This window comes from Orcinus orca, chromosome 15 (assembly GCF_937001465.1).
Source record: "Orcinus orca chromosome 15, mOrcOrc1.1, whole genome shotgun sequence".
Lineage (NCBI taxonomy): Eukaryota > Metazoa > Chordata > Mammalia > Artiodactyla > Delphinidae > Orcinus > Orcinus orca.
This window is the reverse complement of record NC_064573.1, coordinates 61,415,820-61,438,820: the sequence shown is the minus strand read 5'-3', so window position 1 is coordinate 61,438,820 and position 23,001 is coordinate 61,415,820. Positions and strand designations below refer to the sequence as shown.

Sequence of the window (23,001 nt, the reverse complement as noted above, 5' to 3'; positions counted from 1 at the left end):
TGTCAGCTTTGATTTCTTTCATCAGTGTTTTATAGTTTTCTGCTTACAGGTCTTTTGTCTCCTTAGGTAGGTTTATTCCTAGATATTTTATTCTTTTTCTTGCAGTAGTAAATGGGAGTGTTTTCTTAATTTCACTTTCAGAGTTTTCATCATTAGTGTATAGGAATGTAAGAGATTTCTGTGCATTAATTTTGTATCCTGCTACTTTACCAAATTCATTGATTAGCTCTAGTAGTTTTCTGGTAGCATCATTAGGATTCTCTATGTATAGTATCATGTCATCTGCAAACAGTTACAGCTTTACTTCTTTTCTGATTTGTATTCCTTTTATTTCCTTTTCTTCTCTGATTGCTGTGGCTAAAACTTCCAAAACTATGTTGAATAATAGTGCTGAGAGTGGGCAACCTTGTCTTCTTCCTGATCTTAGTGGAAATGGTTTCAGCTTTTCATCATTGAGAACAATGTTGGCTGTGGGTTTGTCATATATAGCCTTTATTATGTTGTGGAAAGTTCCCTCTGTGCCTACTTTCTACAGGGTTTTTTATCATAAATGGGTGTTGAATCTTGTCAAAAGTTTTCTCTGCATCTATTGAGATGATCATATGGTTTTTCTCCTTCAGTTTGTTAACATGGTTTATCACATTGATTGATTTGCATATATTGAAGAATCCTTGCATTCCTGGGATAAACCCCACTTGATCATGGTGTATGATCCTTTTAATGTGCTGTTGGATTCTGTTTGCTAGTATTTTGTTGAGGATTTTTGCATCTATGTTCATCAGTGATATTGGCCTATAGTTTTCTTTGTGACATCTTTTTCTGGTTTTGGTATCAGGGTGATGGTGGCCTTGTAGAATGAGTTTGGGAGTGTTCCTCCCTCTGCTATATTTTGGAAGATTTTGAGAAGGATAGGTGTTAGCTCTTCTCTCAGTGTTTGATAGAATTCGCCTGTGAAGCCATCTGGTCCTGGACTTTTGTTTGTTGGAAGATTTTTAATCACAGTTTCAATTTCAGTGCTTGTGATTGGTCTGTTCATATTTTCTATTTCTTCCTGGTTCTTCCAGTCTCGGCAGGTTGTGCATTTCTGAGAATTTGTCCATTTCTTCTAGGTTGTCCATTTTATTGGCATAGAGTTGCTTGTAGTAATCTCTCATGATCCTTTGTATTTCTGCAGTGTCAGTTGTTACTTCTCCTTTTTCATTTCTAATTCTATTGATTTGAGTCTTCTCCCTTTTTTTCTTGATGAGTCTGGCTAATGATTTATCAATTTTGTTTATCTTCTCAAAGAACCAGCTTTTAGTTTTATTGATCTTTGCAATTGTTTCCTTTATTTCTTTTTCATTTATTTCTGATCTGATCTTTATGATTTCTTCCCTTCTGCTAACTTTGGGGTTGTTTTGTTCTTCTTTCTCTAATTGGTTTAGGTGCAAGATTAGGTTGTTTATTTGAGATGTTTCCTGTTTCTTAAGGTAGGATTGTATTGCTATAAACTTCCCTCTTCGAACTGCTTTTGCTGCATCTCATAGCTTTTGGGTCGTTGTGTCTCCATTGTCATTTGTTTCTAGGTATTTTTTGATTTCCTCTTTGATTTCTTCAGTGATCACTTGGTTATTAAGTAGTTTATTGTTTAGCCTCCATGTGTTTGTGTTTTTTACAGATCTTTTCCTGTAATTGATATCTAGTCTCATAGCGTTGTGGTCGGAAAAGATACTTGATATGATTTCAATTTTCTTAAATTTACCAAGGCTTGATTTGTGACCCAAGATATGATCTATCCTGGAGAATGTTCCATGAGATCTGCTTTTTTTTTTTTTTTTTTTTGCGGTACGCGGGCCTCTCACAGTTGTGGCTTCTCCTGTTGTGGAGCACAGCCTCCGGATGCGCAGGCTCAGCAGCCATGGCTCACGGGCCCAGCCCCTCCGCGGCATGTGGAATCTTCCCAGACCAGGGCATGAACCCGTGTCCCCTGCATCGGTAGGTGGACTCTCAGCCACTGCGCCAGCAGGGAAGCCTGAGCTCTGCTTTTTTTACTCAAGAAAATAGACGCAACCTGAAGAGAATTTTCACATTCTCCCACCACCCTGTCTGCCTCGCTGTATCTGTACCAAGTACCTGTTAAGAACATCATTTCAGAAATAGCCAGAAAGGGCTGTTCATATCCTGTTCCATGGTCACCATTTCTTCTCCTCATGTTTTCACTGAGACCTGCTCTATCGAAGGTTCTTGTCACGGTAATCAATCTAGAGGGGAAGAAAAATAGAAGAGTGTGGAATCACGAGAAGACAATTAAAAAAAAAATAGGGCCTGGTCAACTCTGTCAAATGCTGGTGAGAGGTGGTTTCCAAGGCTTGATGATTCAAGTACCTAGAGCCTCCACTCAGGGCTATAAACAGAATGGTGGTGTGGAGTGGAACTGTAGCTCAAAAGGGGTTCTGGTGTCCAAGTAGAGAGGTGAGTTGGTCCCTTTATTTCTTTTTGGAAACCTTAGTAACCCCTGTAGGTGGGAAGAATCAGACCTTTCTGAGTGTTGCTGAGCGATAGCACTTCCTGAGAAACTGAGCAGCCACCATCATTCTTTTTATTATTATTTTGGTAAAAATACACATAGCATAAAATTTTAAGTGTACAGTGGCATTAATTACATTCACAATGTTGTGCAACTATCACTTCTATCTTTTTGAAAACTTTTTCATCATCCCGAATAGAAACCCTGTGCTTGGGACTTCCCTGGTTGCGCAGTGGTTAAGAATCCGCCTGCCAGTGTAGGGGACACAGGGCGGAGCCCTGGTCAGGGAAGATCCCACATGCCGCAGAGCAACTAAGCCCGTGCGCCACAACTACTGAGCCTGTGCTCTAGAGCCCGTGAGCCACAACTACTGAGCCCATGTGCCACAACTACTGAAGCCCACATGCCTAGAGCCCAGGCTGCGCAACAAGAGAAGCCACTGCAATGAGAAGCCTGTGCACTGCAACGAAGAGTAGCCCCCGCTCGCCGCAACTAGAGAAAGCTCATGTGCAGCAACGAAGACCCAACGCAGCCAAAAATAAATAAATAAATTTGTTAAAACAAAAAAATCTCTGTCCTCATTAAACAGTACTCCCTGCCCCTTCCCCAGTTCCCTGCTGACCTCTAATCTACTTTCTGTTTTTATGAATTTCTCTAGTCTAGATATTTCATATAAGTGGATTTATATAATGTTTGTATTTTTTTGTCTGGTTTATTTCATTAAGGGTCATCCGTGGTTCAGCATATATCAGAATTTCATTCCTTTTTAAGTCTGAACAATATTTCATTGTATGTATAGCCCTAATCATTTAAAAGTACGTTTTATTACTAGTCATTGTATGTGTGTATGTAAATGTTTTCCTCTCAAGAGTGGAAAATTCCTGGTTTGGTCTTAGCCTTGTTCAGATTTGATTGTCCTTGACATGTTTTTGTGTGTACGTTTTTTTTTCCTCTCCTAAAAAGTCCTTAGGGTCTGAGTTTTGGGGGGATTTTTTTTTTTTTTTTTTTTTTTTTGCAGTACGCGGGCCTCTCACTGTTGTGGCCTCTCCCGTTGCGGAGCACAGGCTCCGGATGCGCAGGCTTAGCGGCCACGGCTCACGGGCCCAGCCACTCCGCAGCATGTGGGATCTTCCCGGACCGGGGCACGAAGCCGTGTCCCCTGCATTGGCAGGCGGACTCTCAACCACTGCGCCACCAGGGAAGCCCTTGGGGGGATTTTTTTTTGTTGTTTTTTAAGTTGGGAATCAGTTCCAGAATTGAATGACCCCACAAAGCAGTCCAGGTAAGTTCCCATTATGATGGTTAGGGTTTTCAGAGACCGCAGTTACTGTCATTTTACTTTACTCCTGTTAAAGTACAGTTTACTCAAAGGGCTACTTAGAAAAAAAGTCCAATGAACCTCTGATTCTTCAACTGTGACATTTCCGTAAGCAAACCTCCACATAGTTACAGCCTTTGTATTTTCTTTTAGTGTTCCAGTTCTGCAGTTTTCCTGTTCTTGTAGGAATCAGGATTGGAAAGAACTTCAATGATTTTTCTTCAAGTTTACTCTTGTAGAGGCTTAGATGCATAGAGATTAAGTGACTGGCCCAAGCTAACAAAATGCAGATATTTTATATGTCAAGTTTGATGAGTTTTAACAAATTTGTACACTCATGTAACCACCACGCCAATATTTCATCGCCCCAGAAAGTTCCCTCTGCAGTCAGTCCCCCCAGCCCCAATTTCACATAAATGTAACCATGCAGCATGTACTTGTGAGTTCACTGTTTTGCTCAGCAGAGTGTTTTTGAGATTCCTCTGTGTTGTTACGTGCACTAATAGTGTGCTCCTATTAGGACTGAGTAGTAGTCCCCTGGGTAGATCTATTGCAATGTGTTCATCCATTCATTTGCTGATTGACAGTTGGGTTGTTTCCAGTTTTTGGCTATTGCAAATAAAAATTCTGTGAGCATTTATGTATGAGTCTTTTGTGGACATATATTTTTGTTTCTCTTGGGTAAATAACTGGGATTGGAGTGTCATATGGTAAATGTATGTTTAACTTCTGTGAGACACTGCCAAACTGTTTTACGATGTGGTTGTATCATTTTGTATTTACAGCAGCAGTGTATGAGAGTTCAAGTTGTTTCACATCTTTACCAATACTTGTCAGTCTTTTAGTGCTAGCCATTCTAGAGGATGTAAATTATGATCTAGTCATTTTAATGTGCATTTCCCCAATGACTGTTGATGCAGAACATTTATTCACATGCTTATAGGCCATTTGTGGATATTCTTTCGTGAAGTTTATGTTTAAATCTTTTACCCATTTTATTTGGATTATTTATCTTATTATTGAGTCATAAGAATTTTAAAATGTATACTAGATTGAAGTCTTTTGTCAGGTATATACATCTATATTATAGATATTTTTGCACGGTCTGTGACTTGCCTTTTCATTTTGTTATTGTCTTTTGAAGAGCAGAGTTTTTAATTTTGATGAAGTCTAATTTGTTAATTTCTCATTTTATGATGAATGCTTTTTGTGTTTTGTATAAGAAATATTTGCCTATCTCAAAGACAACATGATGATATATGTAGAAAATATGTAAAATCTATGAAAAACTACTAGTGTTATATAGATTTTTTCATGTGTTTTTTTGCTAGAAGTTTAATAGATTTAGGTTTTACATTTTAATGTATGGTCCATTTAAAAATAATTTTTGTGTATGATATGATGTAGGGGTCTGTGTTTATTAATTTTCCATATGGATACCTAGTTGTTCCAGCACCATTGGTTGAATTGATATCCTTCCCCCTTTGAACTACTTTGGCATTTTTGTTGAAAATCAGTTGCTCATATAGTGTAGGATTAATTATGGATTCTCTGTTGTTCCATATGCCAATACCATACAGGCTTGATTACTGCAGCTTTTTTGTAAGCCTTGGTATCAGGTAGTGTAAGTCATCCAACTTTGTTCTTCTTTTCCAAAATGGGCTGTTCTAGGTCATTTGCAGTTCCATATGCATTTTTAAATTAGTTTGTTATTTTCTCCAAAAGTCCTAGTAGAGTTTTTATTGGGATTGCATTGACTTTTTCATCAATTTGAAGGAACTGACATTGTAACAATATTTAGTGTTTCAGTCCATGAATTTGGTGTATTTCTCTGCTTACTTAGATCTTTGATTTCTTTCAACAATGCTTTGTAGTTTTTAGTGTTGGGATCTTGCAAATTTTGCTAAGTTGTGTCTTCCAGGGAGTTGTCTATTCATCTGAAGCTATAGATTTCTAAGAACTGCTTTAGTTGCGTCCCACAAATTTGTATATATGTTATCATTATCATTAAATATTTTAAAATTTCCCTTGAGATTTCTTCTTTGACCCAAGGGTTTAGAAGTGTGCTGTTTAATTTTTCAGTACTTGGGAATGTTCCAGTTACTTTGTTAGCTGGTTTCTTATTTCATTCCATTGTCAGAAAACATAATCTTTGATATTTCAGTCTTGAAGTTTATTGAGACTTATTTTATTTTTTGGCACAGCATAGGGTCTGTCTTGGTGAATATTCCAGATACACTTGAAAAGAATGATTCTGCAGGTTTGTATTCAATTAATAGTCACATGTACTATGATAAAAGTTGGATAAGCAGAGCAGGGAAAGGTGGCAAGGTTGGAAATGATCAACTCTGGGTGACTAGGAATGTCTCACAGAGCAGGTCACACTGCACTGGGATCTGAGAGATAAGAGTATAGGTAGGATTTGTCAGACAAAAAATGCTATAGGCAGAGGATGACATGAATAAAGAAAGGTACAGCAAAAGGAAAATGACTGAAGTGATAGGCTCTTTGTGGAGCTGTGAACAGAAAAGTTCACTGGGCTCAGAATGTAAAAGACTTAAAATGGCATGTTAAGGAATTTATCAGATGTTCACCTAGAAAATGCTCAGGAAGTAATTTTGAATAAAAGACTAACTCTCATGCATGTGTAAATGGACCTCTTCCCCCCCCCCCACTTAATAAAAGAAAAAAGCATATCTAAATTTCATGGAAAGATTTTTGTTTTTGAGAAGTGACTAACCTCTTTTGAAGGTCTGATTTGCCAAACAAAGGTCACTGTCAGGAATTCTGATCCCTTATCTTTTCATTATCTTCAGCTTTTTCCTTTCCATTTTCTTTCCATCACCATTTAAACATGCTTAAGACTTGTAGTCTTCAAATAAAGTAATTAAAAAAGCCCTACCTCTGCCCTGTCTTCATCTCTAGCTGCTGCCATATATTTCCCTTCCTATTCATAAAAATTTCTGAGTGTACTATTTACACAGGGCACTGTTTACTCACCCAGACTGCCCTTGATAAAGTCACCAGTGACCTCTGCCTCCCTAAATCTAGCAGCTGTATCCTAGGCCTCTTCTTACCTCTAATCCACATTCAATGCACAGGACCATGACCTCCTTCTTGAAGTATTTTCTCTCTTTGATTTTTGTGATATCAGAGTCTTTTGATTTCCTCCTTCCCTCCCTTCCTCAATACTCTTGCTCCTTTACAGTCTAGTCCTCTGGCCAGTCATTAAGTGTTTGCTTCTCCATCTCTTGGGTAGTTTTTCTCTGGGGGTTGTCTCATACACTCTCATGAGTTCATGGACCAGTTATTTGCCAAGGAATCCCACTTCATGACCCCAGCTCACAGTCTCTTCGCAGTCCACATAGCTGCCTATCTAACACCTGTGATTGTGTTTCTCATAGGTGTCTGAACTTACCTTTCTCTCAGAAACTTTTTCCTCCAGTTTTCCATGTTAGTAAATGGTACCACTCTCTGTACTAACTCAAGCTAGAAACCCAGGAATCACTTTGGTTCCTTTTCCCTCCATTTATTGCATTGCCCAGTCCTATCCCCTATCCATTCCACCCCACCAAAAGCTCTTCAAATCCTCACCATTTCCTTTCTATCCACTCTTATCACCCTGGCCCAAGAAACCATCATCCCTAAGCTGGACACTACTGCAGTAGTCCCCTAGCTAGTCTTATCACAGCTGCTCTAGCCCATTTTGGATCCATTCTCTAATACTATATTTTTTAAGCCATACTGTGTTTTTTAAAATTTTAATTAATAGACTTTATATCTTTTAGGGCAGTTTTACGTTAACAGAAAAATTGGTTGGAACGTACAGAGTTCCTATATATCCCTCTCCTCCTCCAGTTTCCCTGATAATTTACATCTTGTATTGGTGTGGTACATTTGTTACAATTGACTAACCAATATTGATACATTATTATTACTATTATTAACTAAAATCCATAGTTTACATTAGGGTTCATTCTTTGTGTTGTACATTCTATGGGTTGTGACACATAAATATGACATGTCCCTCATTAATGTATTATACAGAGCAATTTCACTGCCTCAGAAATCCCTGTGCTCCACCATTTCATCTCTTCCTACCCCCACCCCCGACCCCAACCCTTAGCAGCCACTGATATTTTTACTTTCTCCATAGTTTTGCCTTTTCCAGAATGTCATATAGTTAGAATTTAGCCTTTTCAGATTGGCTTCTTTCACTTAGCAATCTACTTTTAAGTTTCCTCCATGTCTTTGTAGTTTGACAGCTCTCTTTTTCTTTGAATAATAATAGTCCATTGTATTGATTTACCATAGTTTATCCATTCACCTATTGAAGAACATCTTGGTTGCTTCCAAGTTTTGGCAGTTATGAATAAAGTTACTCTAAACATTTGTGTGGACATGAGTTTTCAACTTATTTGGGTAAATACCAAGGAGTGCAGTTGCTTGATTGTATGTTAAGAGCATGTTCAGTTGTGTGAGAAACTGCCAAAATGTTTTCCACATTGACTGAACCATTTTGTATTCCCACCAACCATTAATGAGAGTTCCTGTTGCCCCACATTCTCATCAGCATTTGATGATGCCACTGTTTTGGATTTTAGCCATTCTAGTAGGCTTATAGTGGGATCTCATTGTTTTAATTTGCAACTGCCTGATGACATATGATTTTTTTTAACATTCTTTTTTATATTCTTTTCCGTTATGGTTTATCATAGGATATTGAATATATTGATAGTTCCCTGTGATATACAGTAGGACCTTGTTGTATTTCCATTCTATACGTAATAGTTTGCATTTGCTAACACCAAACTCCCAAGCCATCCTTTCCTGCCTCCCCCTTGGCAACCACAAGTCTGTACTCTTTGTGAGTCTGTTCCTGTTTCATAGATAGGTTCATTTGTGTCATGTTTCAGATTCCACATATAAGTGATATCATATGGTAGTTGTCTTTCTCTTTCTGACTTTACTTAGTGTGGTAATCTCTAAGTCCATCCATGTTGTTGCAAATGGCATTACTTCATTCTTTTTTATGGCTGAGTAGTATTCCATTGAGTGTATCATATCTTCTTTATCCATTCATCCATTGATGGACATTTAGGTTGTTTCCATGTCTTGGCTATTGTGCATAGTGCTGCTATGAACATTGGGGTTTATGTATCTTTCTGAATTATAGTTTTGTCCAGATATATGCCCAGGAGTGGGATTGCTGGATCACATGGCAACTCTATTTTGAGCTTTTTGAGGAACCTCCGTACTGTTTTTCATAGTGGCTGCACCAACTTACATTCCCACCAACAGTGTAGGAGGGTTTCCTTTTCTCCACACCCTCTCCAGCATTTGTTATTTGTAGTCTTTTTAATGATGGCCATCTGACCAGCGTGTGGTGGTACCTCATAGTTTAGATTTGCTTTTCTCTAATAATTAGCAATGTTGAGCATCTTTTCATGTGCCTGTTGGCCATCTGTGTGTCTTTTTTGGAGAAATGTCTATGTAGGTCTTCTGCCCATTTTTCTATTGGGTTGTAAGTATTTTTGTTGTTGAGTTGTGTGAGCTGTTCATGTATTTTGGATTGTATTAAGCCCTTGTCAGTTGCATCATTTGCAGATATTTTCTCCTAGTCCATAGGCTGCTTTTCATTTCATTTATGATGTCCTTTGTTGTACAAAAGCTTGTAAGTTTGATTAGGTCCCATTTGTTCGTTTTTGCTTTTATTTATATTGCCTTGGGAGACTCACCTAAGAAAACATTGGTACGAGTTATGATGACATGATCTTGAGCATCATTTCATATGCTCTTTGCCATCTATATATCTTCTTTGGTGAGGTATCTGTTCTGGTTACTTGTGCATTTTGTAATTGGATAATTTTTTATAAAGCGTTTTTTAAAAAAATTAATTTATTTTATTTTATTTATTTTTGGCTGTGTTGGTCTTCGTTGCTCTGCACGGGCCTCTAGTTGCGGCGAGTGGGGGCTACTCTTCGTCGCAGTGCGCGGGCTTCTCATTGTGGTGGCTTCTCTTGTTGCGGAGCACAGGCTCTAGGCGTGCAGGCTTCAGTAGTTGTGGCTCGCGGGCTCTAGAGCGCAGGCTCAGTAGTTGTGGCGCATGGGCTTAGTTGCTCTGCGGCATGTGGGATCTTCCCAGACCAGGGATCGAACCCATGTCCCCTGCATTGGGAGGCGGATTCTCAACCACTGCATCACCAGGGAAGTCCTAAAATTTATTTTCTTAATGAAGGCTTCCTTGATCTTCAGACTAGATTAGGGCTCCCTATTAAATTATGCTCACATGACACCCTTCCTTTTTTATTATAATGTGTAGCACAATCATTTGTCTTATTTATTATTGTTTTCCCTAGGACAAAAACTTTTTGAAGGCCAGAGACCTCATCTATTCCTTCATCGCCACATATACTTAATTCTTAGTAAATATCTGTTGACTGAATTAATGAGTGAAGGGAAGGGCACTAAGTACACTGGACATTAGCTAGATTAACTAATAGAAAACTAGGCTTCTGGGGGATAAGTTTTACTAGATATGAGTGTACCACAGTTAGTATTTAGAGATTGTAACAGGAAATTTTAGTAAGTCTTTTGTAGTATTTTTGTGAGCAAGATGGATAAGTGTCAGGTCAGTATTTACAAAGGTAGATTGTAATCGATGTCAGCATGGGAAAAATGTCTCTGGTTTTCTGAAGGTCTTCTTGGTTGGAACTCTCCTATTTAATATTTAAATCACTTTCCTGAAGCCTCAGAAGGCATACCCAAATTGGTATATTTTGTAAGTTTAGGAGTGATAGATAATGAATTAGATGGTGGACTCTAGATTTTAAGTGATTTTCCTAAGCTAAAATGATTAGTCAAAATAAATAGGATAAAATAGATTTGAGAAAAATGTAAAACCCTTTACCATGTCTTAAAAAAAAATCTTTACAAATGCAGGCTAAGAGAGAAAGATGTTTAACTAATATGTGATCGTCCTGACTTGGCTACTGTGGTTGACTGTAAACCCAGGGTATCAGCAATTTAATGAGTTGACCAGAAATCTGAATAGCAAACAGGGTATATTTATAGAAGCATGTGGTGTGCAGTGAGGAAGGTGCTCATTTGGTATATTCTCTGATGATTGTACTGCACATGGAATAGGATTTAATTTTGGATGCCACATTTTAGACAAACATTGGCAGACTAGGAGATGTTCACATGTGAAGCTTTGTGGTATAGTAGAATTCTGGGTATGGAATTTCATATATACCAAGGCCAGTTTGGAGTCCCCGCTGGCTTTGTTACTTGTTAACTGTCTGACGATTAGCAATTTATTGACTCTCTTTCAAGCTCAGGCCCGTTGTCTTTAAAATGTGGATAATGTCTTAACAGGATTGTGATGAATAAAGGAAAACATGCTTAATAAAATGCTATACAGATATAAGCAAGTCCCATTTGTCTCATTGGCAAGGGGACTTGAAGAGATGAAGAAACTTTTTGTTTTACTTTTTAGGCTGGCGGCGGGGGGTGTTTTTTGGCAGTGAGGCAGGATGGTGATGGCAAGAGCAGCTATTGTTTGTTGGTGTTAGCTCAAGTGCCAGATGCTGTGCTTGACACCCTTGATATGGGTCATTCCCATTTCATCAGATTTGGCATTAAAGGCTTTTGTGCTACTGCAGTTTACACGTTCAACAAAGATTTTAAAGCATATACTCTGTGTAAAGCAAAGTGCTAGGCATTGTAGCAAATACCAGGAAGAATCATACTTGACCCCTGTCCTAGAGAAGTTTACATTTTAGTAAAGGAGACAGATACAGACTCAAATATTTTTAGGAAGTACAAGTCAACATGAAGAGGGGCCAGATGAAGGGTGGTGTGGTCAGAGGAAGATGGGATATGGGTTTGGTGGGCTTGTAGCTAACCTTGAGTGGTCACACGAAGCATGGTGTTAGCGCGTGGGCTGCTGTCCTGTGTGAGGCTGCCCTCGGGATGGCATGGCTGGGTCTGAGGCCAGGGACCAGGGACCAGGCAGTTCCATTCCTGTGTCTTGTTACTCCAGAGCCATGGGCTTCATAGACGCCTGTCATTAGCTGAGAGGTAATTAGGCATGACGTAGCAGCCTTAAATTTTGGAATGTGTGGTTTTATTTAATACGTTCTTCTCCCACCCTTTGTCAATCAGTTAGGCTTAAAAACCACAGTTTTCTGTGCTTCACTTGTTCCATTTAACGTTAAGGTTTTATACTGCACTTCCTGCTCACTTTAATGAATGTTAGAGGTGCCACTGTGACAGGACATGACTGATGATTTTCCAGCTGTTTGGAGACTGGTGACTCAGATTAATATTTCAGATCTGACACTGCTCTTTCTCTTGGATTTTCTTAACATTTCCACAAGTTTTGGAAAATGAGCTTCTAAAATTAGTATAAATAAGTATATATTTAGGCAAGCTGGTATGTCCAGGTACTATTATGTTTCAGTTATTTTTTGGATGGTCACCCTTTATCCCCAGCTCAAGACTGTGTGAAGAACTAGGTATATGTTTCTCTAGCAAAGGGCTAGAGGTTCCCTTAGTCCATGAAAGTGGTGAGTCACCTGGTGTACATGTCAGCCTAATAATGCCCAGCCTTGTTATGCTATGTTTCTAAGAGGTTGGGTTAAATATAGGACTGCCGCATGGCTCAGATTTAAATCAGGAATGGTGAATAGGTTTGGGACATTTAAACCAGGTTGGGCATAGTTTATCCTTGAGCTAAGAGACCCTCCAAAACGTTTCAGAGCTGTTTGGGGCTGGGATGCCACCAGGTGGCATGGCTTCTGTCCATAAAATCTGTATCCAGCTGTCAACCATACATGTCCACTTCCATAATGGAAGGAATTTATATTTTGATTAATTCATTTATTAACTATTGAGTCTTTGCTCTTTATAAAATAATGTTAAGATATAAAGATGAATCATATAAGATTTTGCCATCAAGGAGCTTAGTCTTGTTGGGGGATTAAGATATATACATAATTAACCGTAATCCAAGTTTAAAAAGTGAAACGTAAGCACATAAGGGTGTAAGTGAATGTCATGGCTAGTCTGAAGAAAAAATTACTGTTTTCATCTAGGAAAAAAGGGTAGGTAGAGACTGTGATGTGATGGTAAAATCAGGGTTAACGAGTCTTCCATGGAGGAGATTGCTTTGAGTAGGGGGATGGAAAAATGAGTAGGATTTGGACATACAAAAATACAGGGGAAAAACCATGTAGAAAGTAGGAATGATGCTGAATACTAGCATAGGGACAAAGTGTAGAGCATGTAAAGGAAAGAATAAGAAATTAGTATATTCGGATAACAGCGCTCATGAGTGATAATAAAAGAAAATTAGGTTGAAAAGTTATAGCAAGATGAGAAAAATGTTATGAGTGGATTTGTCATTTAAGATCTACTCACCCACCCTGGGAATGTCTAGAAGACACATCTTTTACCATGATTGTGAGAAATAAATTTATGAGGGTCACCCTGGTACCCTTGAAGAGCTTTATGATCATCCTTCTTTGTAGGTTAGATCTTACAGAGGGGGGACTGCAGTCACTGAATTGGGAAACCTAAAGGCAATGGGAATAACTGGATCCTGCGGTGGTAGCACTTAGCCACACTCACAAGGCACGATGGGTGTGGTCACCATAATACACTGCAGAGTCAAAGCAGCATTTATTTACTTATTTTTTTTTTTTTTTTTTTTGCGGTACGCGGGCCTCTCACTGTTGTGGCCTCTCCCGTTGCGGAGCACAGGCTCCGGACGTGCAGCCTCAGCAGCCATGGCTCACGGGCCCAGCCGCTCCGCGGCATGTGGGATCTTCCCGGACCAGGGCTCGAACCCGTGTCCCCTGCATTGGCAGGCAGATTCTTAACCACTGTGCCACAAGGGAAGCCCTATTTACTTATTTTTTAAAGCAGCATTTAGAATACTCTGACTCCCAGAGACCTATGGCATTAGCTACTTGATCATGGTGTTCTTCGACGTGACATAGATAGGAAGGAAGCCCACTAAATTCTCACTTGATAGGTATAAACAGAAAAGTTCTAGGTTAAGTGAACAGAAGTCTAACTTTTGAATCATAAAAACTGAGAGTCATGGCTTCTCAATCAATTCCCAGACTTGAGCCGTTTACAAGCCCAGAATCCTTTGAATGAAGGAGAGTCGAGGTCCCCTTGGGGAGAGGACCCCAATATGCTGCCAGATATTTACATTGTTCATCTTTCTCCCAGCCTTCCCCAAAGGGACCTACAGCCTTTTACCAGGGTAACTGAGCATTGGAGAAGAGGAAACAAGCAGACCTTTTGGGGACTACTGGACACTGGCTCTGAACTGACACTGATTCTAGGAGACTCAAAATGTGACCTCAGTATAGCAGTTAGAACAGTGCTTATGGAGGTCGGATGATCACTAGAGTTTTAGTTCAGATCTGTCTCACAGTGAGGCCAGTGCGCTCCTGAACCCATCCTGAATCTGGTTATTTCCCCAGTCATCTCCTCAGTTCTCGTGTGCATAGACATCCTCACAGGTCTGGTTTCCCTGACCTGTGAAGTAAGGGCTGGTATGTGGGGAAGACCAAGTAGAAGCCAGCAGAGTGGCCTCTACCTAGGAAAGTAGTACATCAAAAGCAACAACGCCGCATTCCTGGAGGGACTGCGGAGATTAGTGTTACCATCCAGGACTTGAAAGATGCAGGCCTGCTGACTCCCACCACAGCTTCATTCAACCTGCCTATTTGGCTTGTGCAGAAGAGAGATGGATCTTGGAGAATGACATTAGATTATTTTAAGTTTAACCAGGTGGTGGCTCCAGTTGCAGCTGCTGTACCAGATGTGGCTTCATTGCTTGGGCAACTTACACATCCCCTGGCACCTAGTATACAGCTATTGACCTGACAAATGCCTTTCTCGCCGTACCTGTCAGTAAAGACCACTAGAAGCAGTTTGCTTTCATCTGGCAAGGCCAGCACTGCACCTTCACTGACCTACCTCAGGGGTGTATCAGCTCTCCAGCCCTGTGTCATAATTTAGTTCACAGGGGTCCTGATTGCCTTTCTCTTCCACAAGATACCACACTGGCCCATTATTCCTGACATTATGCTGATTGGATCTAGTGAGTGAGAAGTAGCACCTATGCCAAACTTACTGGCAAGACATTTGTGTGTCAGAGGGTGGGAAATAAATCTGACAAAAATTCAGGGACCGTCTGCCTCAGTGAAATTTCTAGGGGTCCAGTGGTGTGGGGCATGTCAAGATAACCCTTCCAAGGCCCCTCCTGCAACCAAAAAAGAGGCACAATGCCTGGTGGCCTCTTTGGACTTTGAAGGCAACATATTCCTCACTTGAGTGCTACTCCAGCCCATTTACCAAGTGACACAGAAAACTGCTAGTTTTAAGTGGAGTCGTTGCCCCACGACACACACTATCTTCTCTGTTTCAGTCCCTGCCTGTGGCCTCATGGGGCGTTGCCCACAGTCAGTTGACTGAGGAAGAGAAAACTCAGGCCAGATAGAAAGATGGTTCTGCCTGGCCTGCAGGCACCAGCTGCAGCACTGCCGCCCGTCTCTGGGACACCCTCAAAGGACAGCGGTGAGCAGAAGGCCTCCTGGTGGGCAGAACTTCCAGCAGTGCACCTGGTTGTTCCTTGAAAGAGAAATGGTCAGAGGCACAACTGTACACCGAGCCCTGGGCTGTGACTTGATGGTCAGGAACTTGGAAGGAACATGACTGGAAAGTTGGTGACAAGGAAATTTGGGGAGAGGTATGTGCAGAGACCTCCCTGAATGGGCAAAAAACATGAAGATATGTGTGTCCCATGTGAATGCTCACCAAAGAGTGACCTCAGCAGAGGAGGATTTTAATATTCAAGTGGATAGGATGACCCGTTGTATGGACACCACCCAGCCACCCCTGTCATCACCCAGTGGGTTCATGAACGTGGCTACAGGGGCAGGGGTGGGGGTTACACATGGATTTCCACTCACCCAAGGCTCACCTGGCTATGGCCACCACTGAGTGCCCAGTCTGAAGCAGCAGACACCAGCACTGAGTCCCCAGTATGGCATCATTCCCCAGGGTGACCAGCCAGCTACCTGGTGGCAGGTTGATTACGTTGGACCACTTCCATCATGGAAGGGGCAGTATTCTGTCCTTCTTGGAAGACACATTTACTCTGGGTATGGAGTTACCTTCCCTCATGCAGTGCTTCTTCCAAAACTCCCATCCATGGACTTACAGATTGCCATCATGGAGTCCACACAGCATTGCTTCTGATCAAGGAACTCTCTTCACAGCAAATGAAGTATGGCAGTGGGCCCCTGCCCATGGAATTCACTGGTCTTACTCTGTTCCCCACGGTCCTGAAGCAGCAGTCGTGATAGAATGGTGGAATGGCCTTTTGAAAGACTCTGTTACAGTGACAGCTAGGTGGCAGTCCCTTGCAGGGCTGGGGCAGGGTTCTCCAATATATGGTGCTGTTTTTCTCAAAGTCAGGAATCAAGGGGTAGAAATGGGAGGGCCACCACTCACCATTGCCCCTAGTGACCCACAGCGACATTTTTGCTTCCTGTTCCTGCTCTGCCTCTGCTCTGCTGGCCTGAAGGTCCTGATTCCATCAGGAGACACAACAATGAGTCCATTGAATTGGAAGTTAAGACTGCTTCTCATCCACTTCAGGTTCCTCATTCCTGTGAATCAGCAGGCAAAGGAGGAGTTACTGTGCTGTCTGGGGTGACTGGGCCTGATTCCCAAGGGGAGATTGGGCTGCTCCTCAGTGGAGCTAAGGAAGAGTATGTCTGGAATACAGGAGAGCCCTTAAGCTGTCTCTTAGAATTACCATGCCCTGTGATTAAAACCAGGGGAGGACCACAACCCAATCCAGGCAGGACTGCTAATGGCAGGAATGAAGGTTTATGTCACACCACCAAGGAAAGAACTACGACCAGCTGAGGTGCTTACTAAAGGCAAAGGGAATGTGGAATGGATACTGGAAGAAGGTGGTTATAAATACCATCTATGACCACATGACCAGTTACAGACCCGAGGACTGCAATTGTCATGAGTATTTCCTCCTTATTTCGTTTGAGTATGTATGTATGTGTATCTCAAGTATCTCTGTTTTCTTCCCTCTCTGATCCCTTTATTATGTAACATAAGATGTATTGATTTTATACATAATACTTAGGTTTTACATTTAAAGTTGTGGGATATCAAAGGAGAAGAGTAAAAATCACTCAAGGAGTTTGATCCTCTTGTGAAGGTGTTAGTGATTTTTGGTTGTATGCGAGAGAGTTGTGTCATGTTAGGTGGAATTGTGACCTTGTTATTGTCTTCTTTTGGTGATGAAGGTTTAAGGAGACCTTTATGAGTGCCAAGTTGACAAGGAATTAGTTTTATGTGTCAACTTGACTGAGTCATGGGCTGCCCAGATATTTGAACAAGCATTATTCTAGGTGTTTCCATGAAGGTGTTTTTGAATGAGATTAACATTTAAATCAGTAGACTGAGCAAAGCAGATTGTCCTTCCTAATGTGGATGGGCCTCATCCAATCTGTTGAAGGCCTGAATAGAACAAAAAGCTGACCTCCTGTTGAGTAAGAGAGAAAATTTTTCCTGATGGCTTTTGGACTGGAACATTGGCTTTTTTCCTGCCTTTGGAGTCAAATTGAAATACTGGCTCTTCCTGGGTCTCAAGCTTGCTGGCCTTTGGACTGGGAACCATTCCATCGGCTCTCCTGGGTCTCCAGCCTCCTAACTCACCCTGCAGATTTGGGACTTATTGGTCTCCATGACTGCATGAGCCAATTCCTTATGGTAAATCACTTTCTGTATAAATATATACATCCTATTGGTTCTCTCTAGAGAGCCCTGACCTAATACACATTTGGTTAATCCTGACTGATATAGATTTAGTCACTGCTAGGTTAAATCGTTTGAAACCACTTTGGAAAGATTAATCCTGCATCACTGTATACGATGAATAGAAATGAAGAGATACTGGGGAAAGGAAGACTAGTTAAGCTCTTTCAGCTACCTAGGCAACAAGTTTCTCTGAGCTAGAAATATAAGTTAAGGAAACAGCAGAGCACATATCATATTTGTAGAACTGGTAATGGATAAAAGTACTTTGCAACAGACCGTGGAAGAGAGTAGAATGCGTGAACTCTGAGGAACTCCATCATTTATGCAGCTGCAGGAGAAGGTACCTACAGGCAGACTGAGGAGGAGGAGCTGTTGAGTTGAGAGGAAATCAGAAGTCCAGAGTATTAGAACAGAAGACTGTTGTCAGTTGTGTCTGATGCCACTGAACAGCCATTTGGGATGAGGACAGAGTTGTTCAATAGTTTTGGCATATAGAGATTGTTTGTGATTTTACCTGTGGTTCCAGGGGCTTCAAAAGATTAGATGCCAGACTGGAATGGCTTAAACAGTGAATAGAAGGAGAGAAAAGAGAGACAGAATATGTAAGACGGCCCCTCATGAGAAGCTTTGCTGGGAAAGGGAGCACAGAAACGGGATTGTGGCTGTAGGGGCATGCTCTGGAGGGAGAGTGGGATTGACCTTTGATAGGAAGAGAGACACTTCCTCCACTGTGAAAGGAAGGAAGGACAAAGTAAGTGTAGATGCCTATCATATGCGTTTGAAGGTGGGAAAATGAGTGCATTTTCATGTAGGGACTTTCACTTTGCAGTGGAGTATGAAGGAGAGTTATCAGCTGAGACCCAGAGAGGCAGAAGGGGTGTTGGAGGTCTGCAGAGTTGAGGAACAGACGGCCCCTTGAGGGAAAGTCCTGAGTGGGGATGGGGATGAAGCTTTCTGGGCAGCTCTGGGGTCTTTGCTGAGGTCGGAAGCCATCATTGGTGTTGGTATTTACTGTGGATTCTTTTTTTCAGCTCGGGTGGGGGTGGGGTAGGGATATAGATGACTAGATTCATCCAAGCACGTAAGACTCTGTTACACGTAACTTCTATGCGAGAATAATTGCATTAAGACCTTCTCGGCCTTGGGACTTCCACGGTGGTCCAGTGGCTAAGACTCTGCACTCCCAATGCAGGGGGCCTAGGTTCGATACCTGGTCAGGGAACTAGATCCCGCATGCTGCAACTATGAGTTAGCATGCCACAACTGAAAGATCCCGTGTGCCGCAACTAAATATCCCACACGTGGCAACAAATATCCCATGTGCTGCAACTGAGACCTAGCGTAGTCAAATAAATAAGTAAGTAAGTAAATCCTTCTCAGCCTTAAAAAGAATGTACTGAACATAATTTAACTTTTCTTGATGTCTAAGGTTTTCATTATATTAGCTATGATGCTCTGATTGTTAAAGTGATTGCTCTAGGTTCGAGTTGACGGGTGTTTGTTACACATACATCACAATGCCCGGTTCTGCTGACATTGAACTGAAAGGTAAAATCCCTGCCCTAAGTAGTACCTGTCTGTGGTGAGAGTGTCCCTGGCTGTGTGGACCTTCTGCCAGGGAAACACAGAACAGGTGACCTCTCCAGGACAGATGGGTGGATGGGGGTGGGGTGTCAAGGGAGGTTTGGTCCCCAGAAGAGGTGACGAAAGTAGTCAGCTGACTTGGAACTCAGAAGATCCATTGTCACACAAAACAACTTTGAAAATAGTGGTTAGAGTTCCAGTCAGACCATTAAAAACTAATGAAAAGGGGCTTCCCTGGTGGCGCAGTCATTGACAGTCCGCCTGCCGATGCAGGGGACGCGGGTTCGTGCCCCGGTCCGGGAAGATCCCACATGCCGCGGAGCGGCTCCGCCCGTGAGCCATGGCCGCTGACCCTGTGCATCCGGAGCCTGTGCTCCACAACGGGAGAGGCCACAGCAGTGAGAGGCCCACGCAAAAAAAACAAAAACAAAAAACTAATGAAAATATTACATATTTTCAATGAGAAATATTACAAAAAAACAACCCAGTATTATTTAAAAATTAAAAGCTGAGAATTTATAAGCCTTTTATTCATTTTGAAATTTGTGTTGAGAAAATATTATTTCACTTGATAAGGTAGATTTCAGATTTTGTGGAGATTTTTTGAGTGAATGCTTGAGTGCTTTTAAGGGCTGTAACATATGCTGACAGTGACTCCATGTATTTAACTCATCGTCAAAACTTCTGTCTTTTCCTTTTCTTTGGTACCAAATAAACAACTTAAAAAAAACCCAACAACACAGCACTGACTATGGCTACAAATGGAATAAAGGGAAGGAAAGATGTATGCATGTCTGTATATTAACTGGATAAACATTGGAAAAGGGTGAGCTGGAGGCAGATAACATTTATTCAGTGCGCGTTAAAAGTCACATACTAAGTACTTCCACATGTAGCAAATGCATTTAGTCTTAACAAAACCCCATGAGATGTAGGTATCATTGATACCTATTTTACAGATAAGAAAATAAATAATTTAACTAAAATAAATAATTTGCCCTGAGTCAAATGGTTAGTGGTAAAAGTGGCAAACTCTTACATCTTTGGCTTTATTTCCTGTGTTCTTCCCTCCAAAATAGCTAAGGTAAAATGAGCTGTTGGCATTGTAAAATTTTTTTTAAAAGGGTTATTTATCTGTGATTTTTCTGAGCAGAAAAGAAGGTAGTGTTGCGGAATAAAGCAGAATTCCTTGTCTTGGCCAAAGCCAAAGCATTTGTCAGGGTGATAGTAGACAGGGATGTATATTCAGTGTTCATAAATCAGGTTCGTATTTCTTGGGAGATAGTAGTGGTGGAGGTGAGTGGCAGGGAGGATTATCTATGCACTACACTGAAAGTTCAGAGTTTGAGCCTCTCACTTGTTTGCATCATATGAGGGATACGTGTTTCTAATAATTGAATGGAACTCAATGAGCAGTACGTATATGGCTATTAATAGATTTTGTTGTTGTTGTTTAAGCTTACGTTAGCTGCTACCAATCATTGATTTTTCAGTCTCAGATCCTTGGTATGTCTATGAAATCCCTAATTAGATAAGCATTGCCATAACAGTTCTGAATGGATATGATCTTTGATAACTCTGTCCGTACTCAATAATATCTTTTGGAAATGTGGAAAATCAACCTGGTTGGTATTGTTGGTATTTTATATAAGTGGAGAATACAGATTTTAGTGTATGATATAAATCTAAGAAACATGAAAAGGGTTTGTGTATGCGTTATATACTAGTTTGAAGAAATCACACAGAAATTTCCATCTGAGATTTTTTTAAAAGCATAGTTGAGACTTTTAAATATCTCTTCAAATTTAATTTGTCATGTTTCTGAAATGGAATAAATCAGACCTAGCTTATCTCATACTAAATATTTTATGCCTTACAGTTAGTTCTATAAAAATGTTTAGTCGTCTCTATTAACCACCTTCCTTAATGTTCCTAGGTTATTGAATCTTTGGGAATTATTATTTATAAGGCACTGGACTATGGCTTGAAGGAGAATGAAGAAAGGGAATTAAGCCCTCCCCTGGAGCAGCTCATCGATCGCATGGCCAACACGGTAGAGGCTGATGGCAGCAATGATGAAGGCTATGAGGCTGCCGATGAAGGTCTGGAGGAGGAGGAAGATGAGAAGAGAAAAATCTCAGCAATCCGGTCCTACAGAGATGTCATGAAGGTAAAGTTTACAATTACCTCTTTCTTTGAAGAGTTGTTATTTCACTTTAAAAAACTGAATGGTGATTTAGCATTTGATAATAGTTCTTAGACTTTCAGCTATAAGTGAAATGTGTTCTAATTTCATTCTTTTACATGTAGCTGTCCAGTTTTCCCAGCACCATCTATTGAAGAGACTGTCTTTTCTCCATCATATATCCTTGCCTCCCTTATCGTAGATTAGTTGACCATAGGTGCGTGGGTTTATCTCTGGGCTTTCTATCCTGTTCCATTGATCTATATTTCTGTTTTTGTGCCAGTACCATACTGTTTTGATTATTGTAGTTTTGTAGTATAGTCTGAAGTCAGGGAGCCTGATTCATCCAGCTCTGTTTTTCTTTCTCAAGATTGTTTTGGCTATTCAGGGTCTTTTGTGTTTCCATTACAAATTAAAAATTTTTTTGTTCTACTTCTGTGAAAAATGCCATTGGTAATTTGATAGGGATTTCATTGAATCTGTAGATTAGAACACTCTCTAACACCATGCACAAAAATAAACTCAAAATGGATTAAAGACCTAAATGTTAGTCCGGATACTATAAAACTTTTAGAGGAAAACATAGGCAGAACACTCTCTGACATAAATCGCAGCAATATCGTTTTTGATCCACCTCCTAGTGTAATGAAAATAAGAACAAAAATAAACAAGTGGTACCTAATTAAACTTAAAAACTTTTGCATAGCAAAGGAAATCATAAACAAAATGAAAAGACAACCCACAGAATGGGAGAAAATATTTGCAAATGAAGCAACCAACAGGGGATTAATTTCCAAAATATACAAACAGCTCATGCAGCTCTATATCAAAAAAACAAATAACCCAATCAAAAAATGGGCAGAAGATCTAAACAGACATTTCTCCAAAGAAGATAGACAGATGTCCAAAAAGCACATGAAAAATGTGCTCAACATCACTAATTATTAGAGAAATGTAAATCAAAACTATAATGAAGTATCATCTCACACTGGTCAGAATAGCCATCATCAAAAAATCTACAAACAATAAATGCTAGAGAGGGTGTGGAGAAAAGGGAACCTTTCTACACTGTTGCTGGGAATGTAAATTGGTATAGCCACTATGGAGAATAGTGTGGAGGTTCCTTAAAAAACTAAAAATAGAGTTACCATATGATCCAGCAGTCCCACTCCTGGGCATATATCTGAAAAAAACCCATAATTCAAAAAGATACTTGCACTCCAGTGTTCATTGCAGCATTATTTACAGTAGCCAAGACATGGAAGCAACCTAAATGTTCATCGACAGATGAATGGATAAAGAAGATGCGGTGTATATATACAGTGGAACGTTACTCATCCATAAAAAGAATGAAATAATGCCATTTGCAACAACATGGATGGACCTAGAGATTAACATACTAAGTGAAGTAAGTCATAGAAAAGACAAATATTATATGATATCACTTATATGTGGAATCTAATTAAAAAATGATGCAAATGAAAAAAAATAAATGAAGTGAATAAGGAACTAAAAATACTCGATTCTGTGATAAATGAA

The 23,001-nt window shown here is 40.4% G+C and overlaps 1 protein-coding gene across 8 annotated transcripts in view; it reads left to right on the top strand.

Annotated features, from left to right (window-relative positions):
• Positions 1 to 23,001, top strand: part of SPIRE1 (spire type actin nucleation factor 1) — a 204,324-nt gene that overhangs the window by 97,979 nt on the left and 83,344 nt on the right. For all 8 annotated transcript variants that reach the window (XR_004486609.2, XM_033439466.2, XM_033439464.2 and 5 more), the window contains exon 3: positions 21,214 to 21,447. Coding sequence is in view for 7 of the 8 variants with exons in the window: in XM_033439466.2 (XP_033295357.1) it covers positions 21,214 to 21,447 (234 nt within the window). In the remaining variant the exon portion in view is untranslated. The remainder of the gene's footprint in view (positions 1 to 21,213; positions 21,448 to 23,001) is intronic.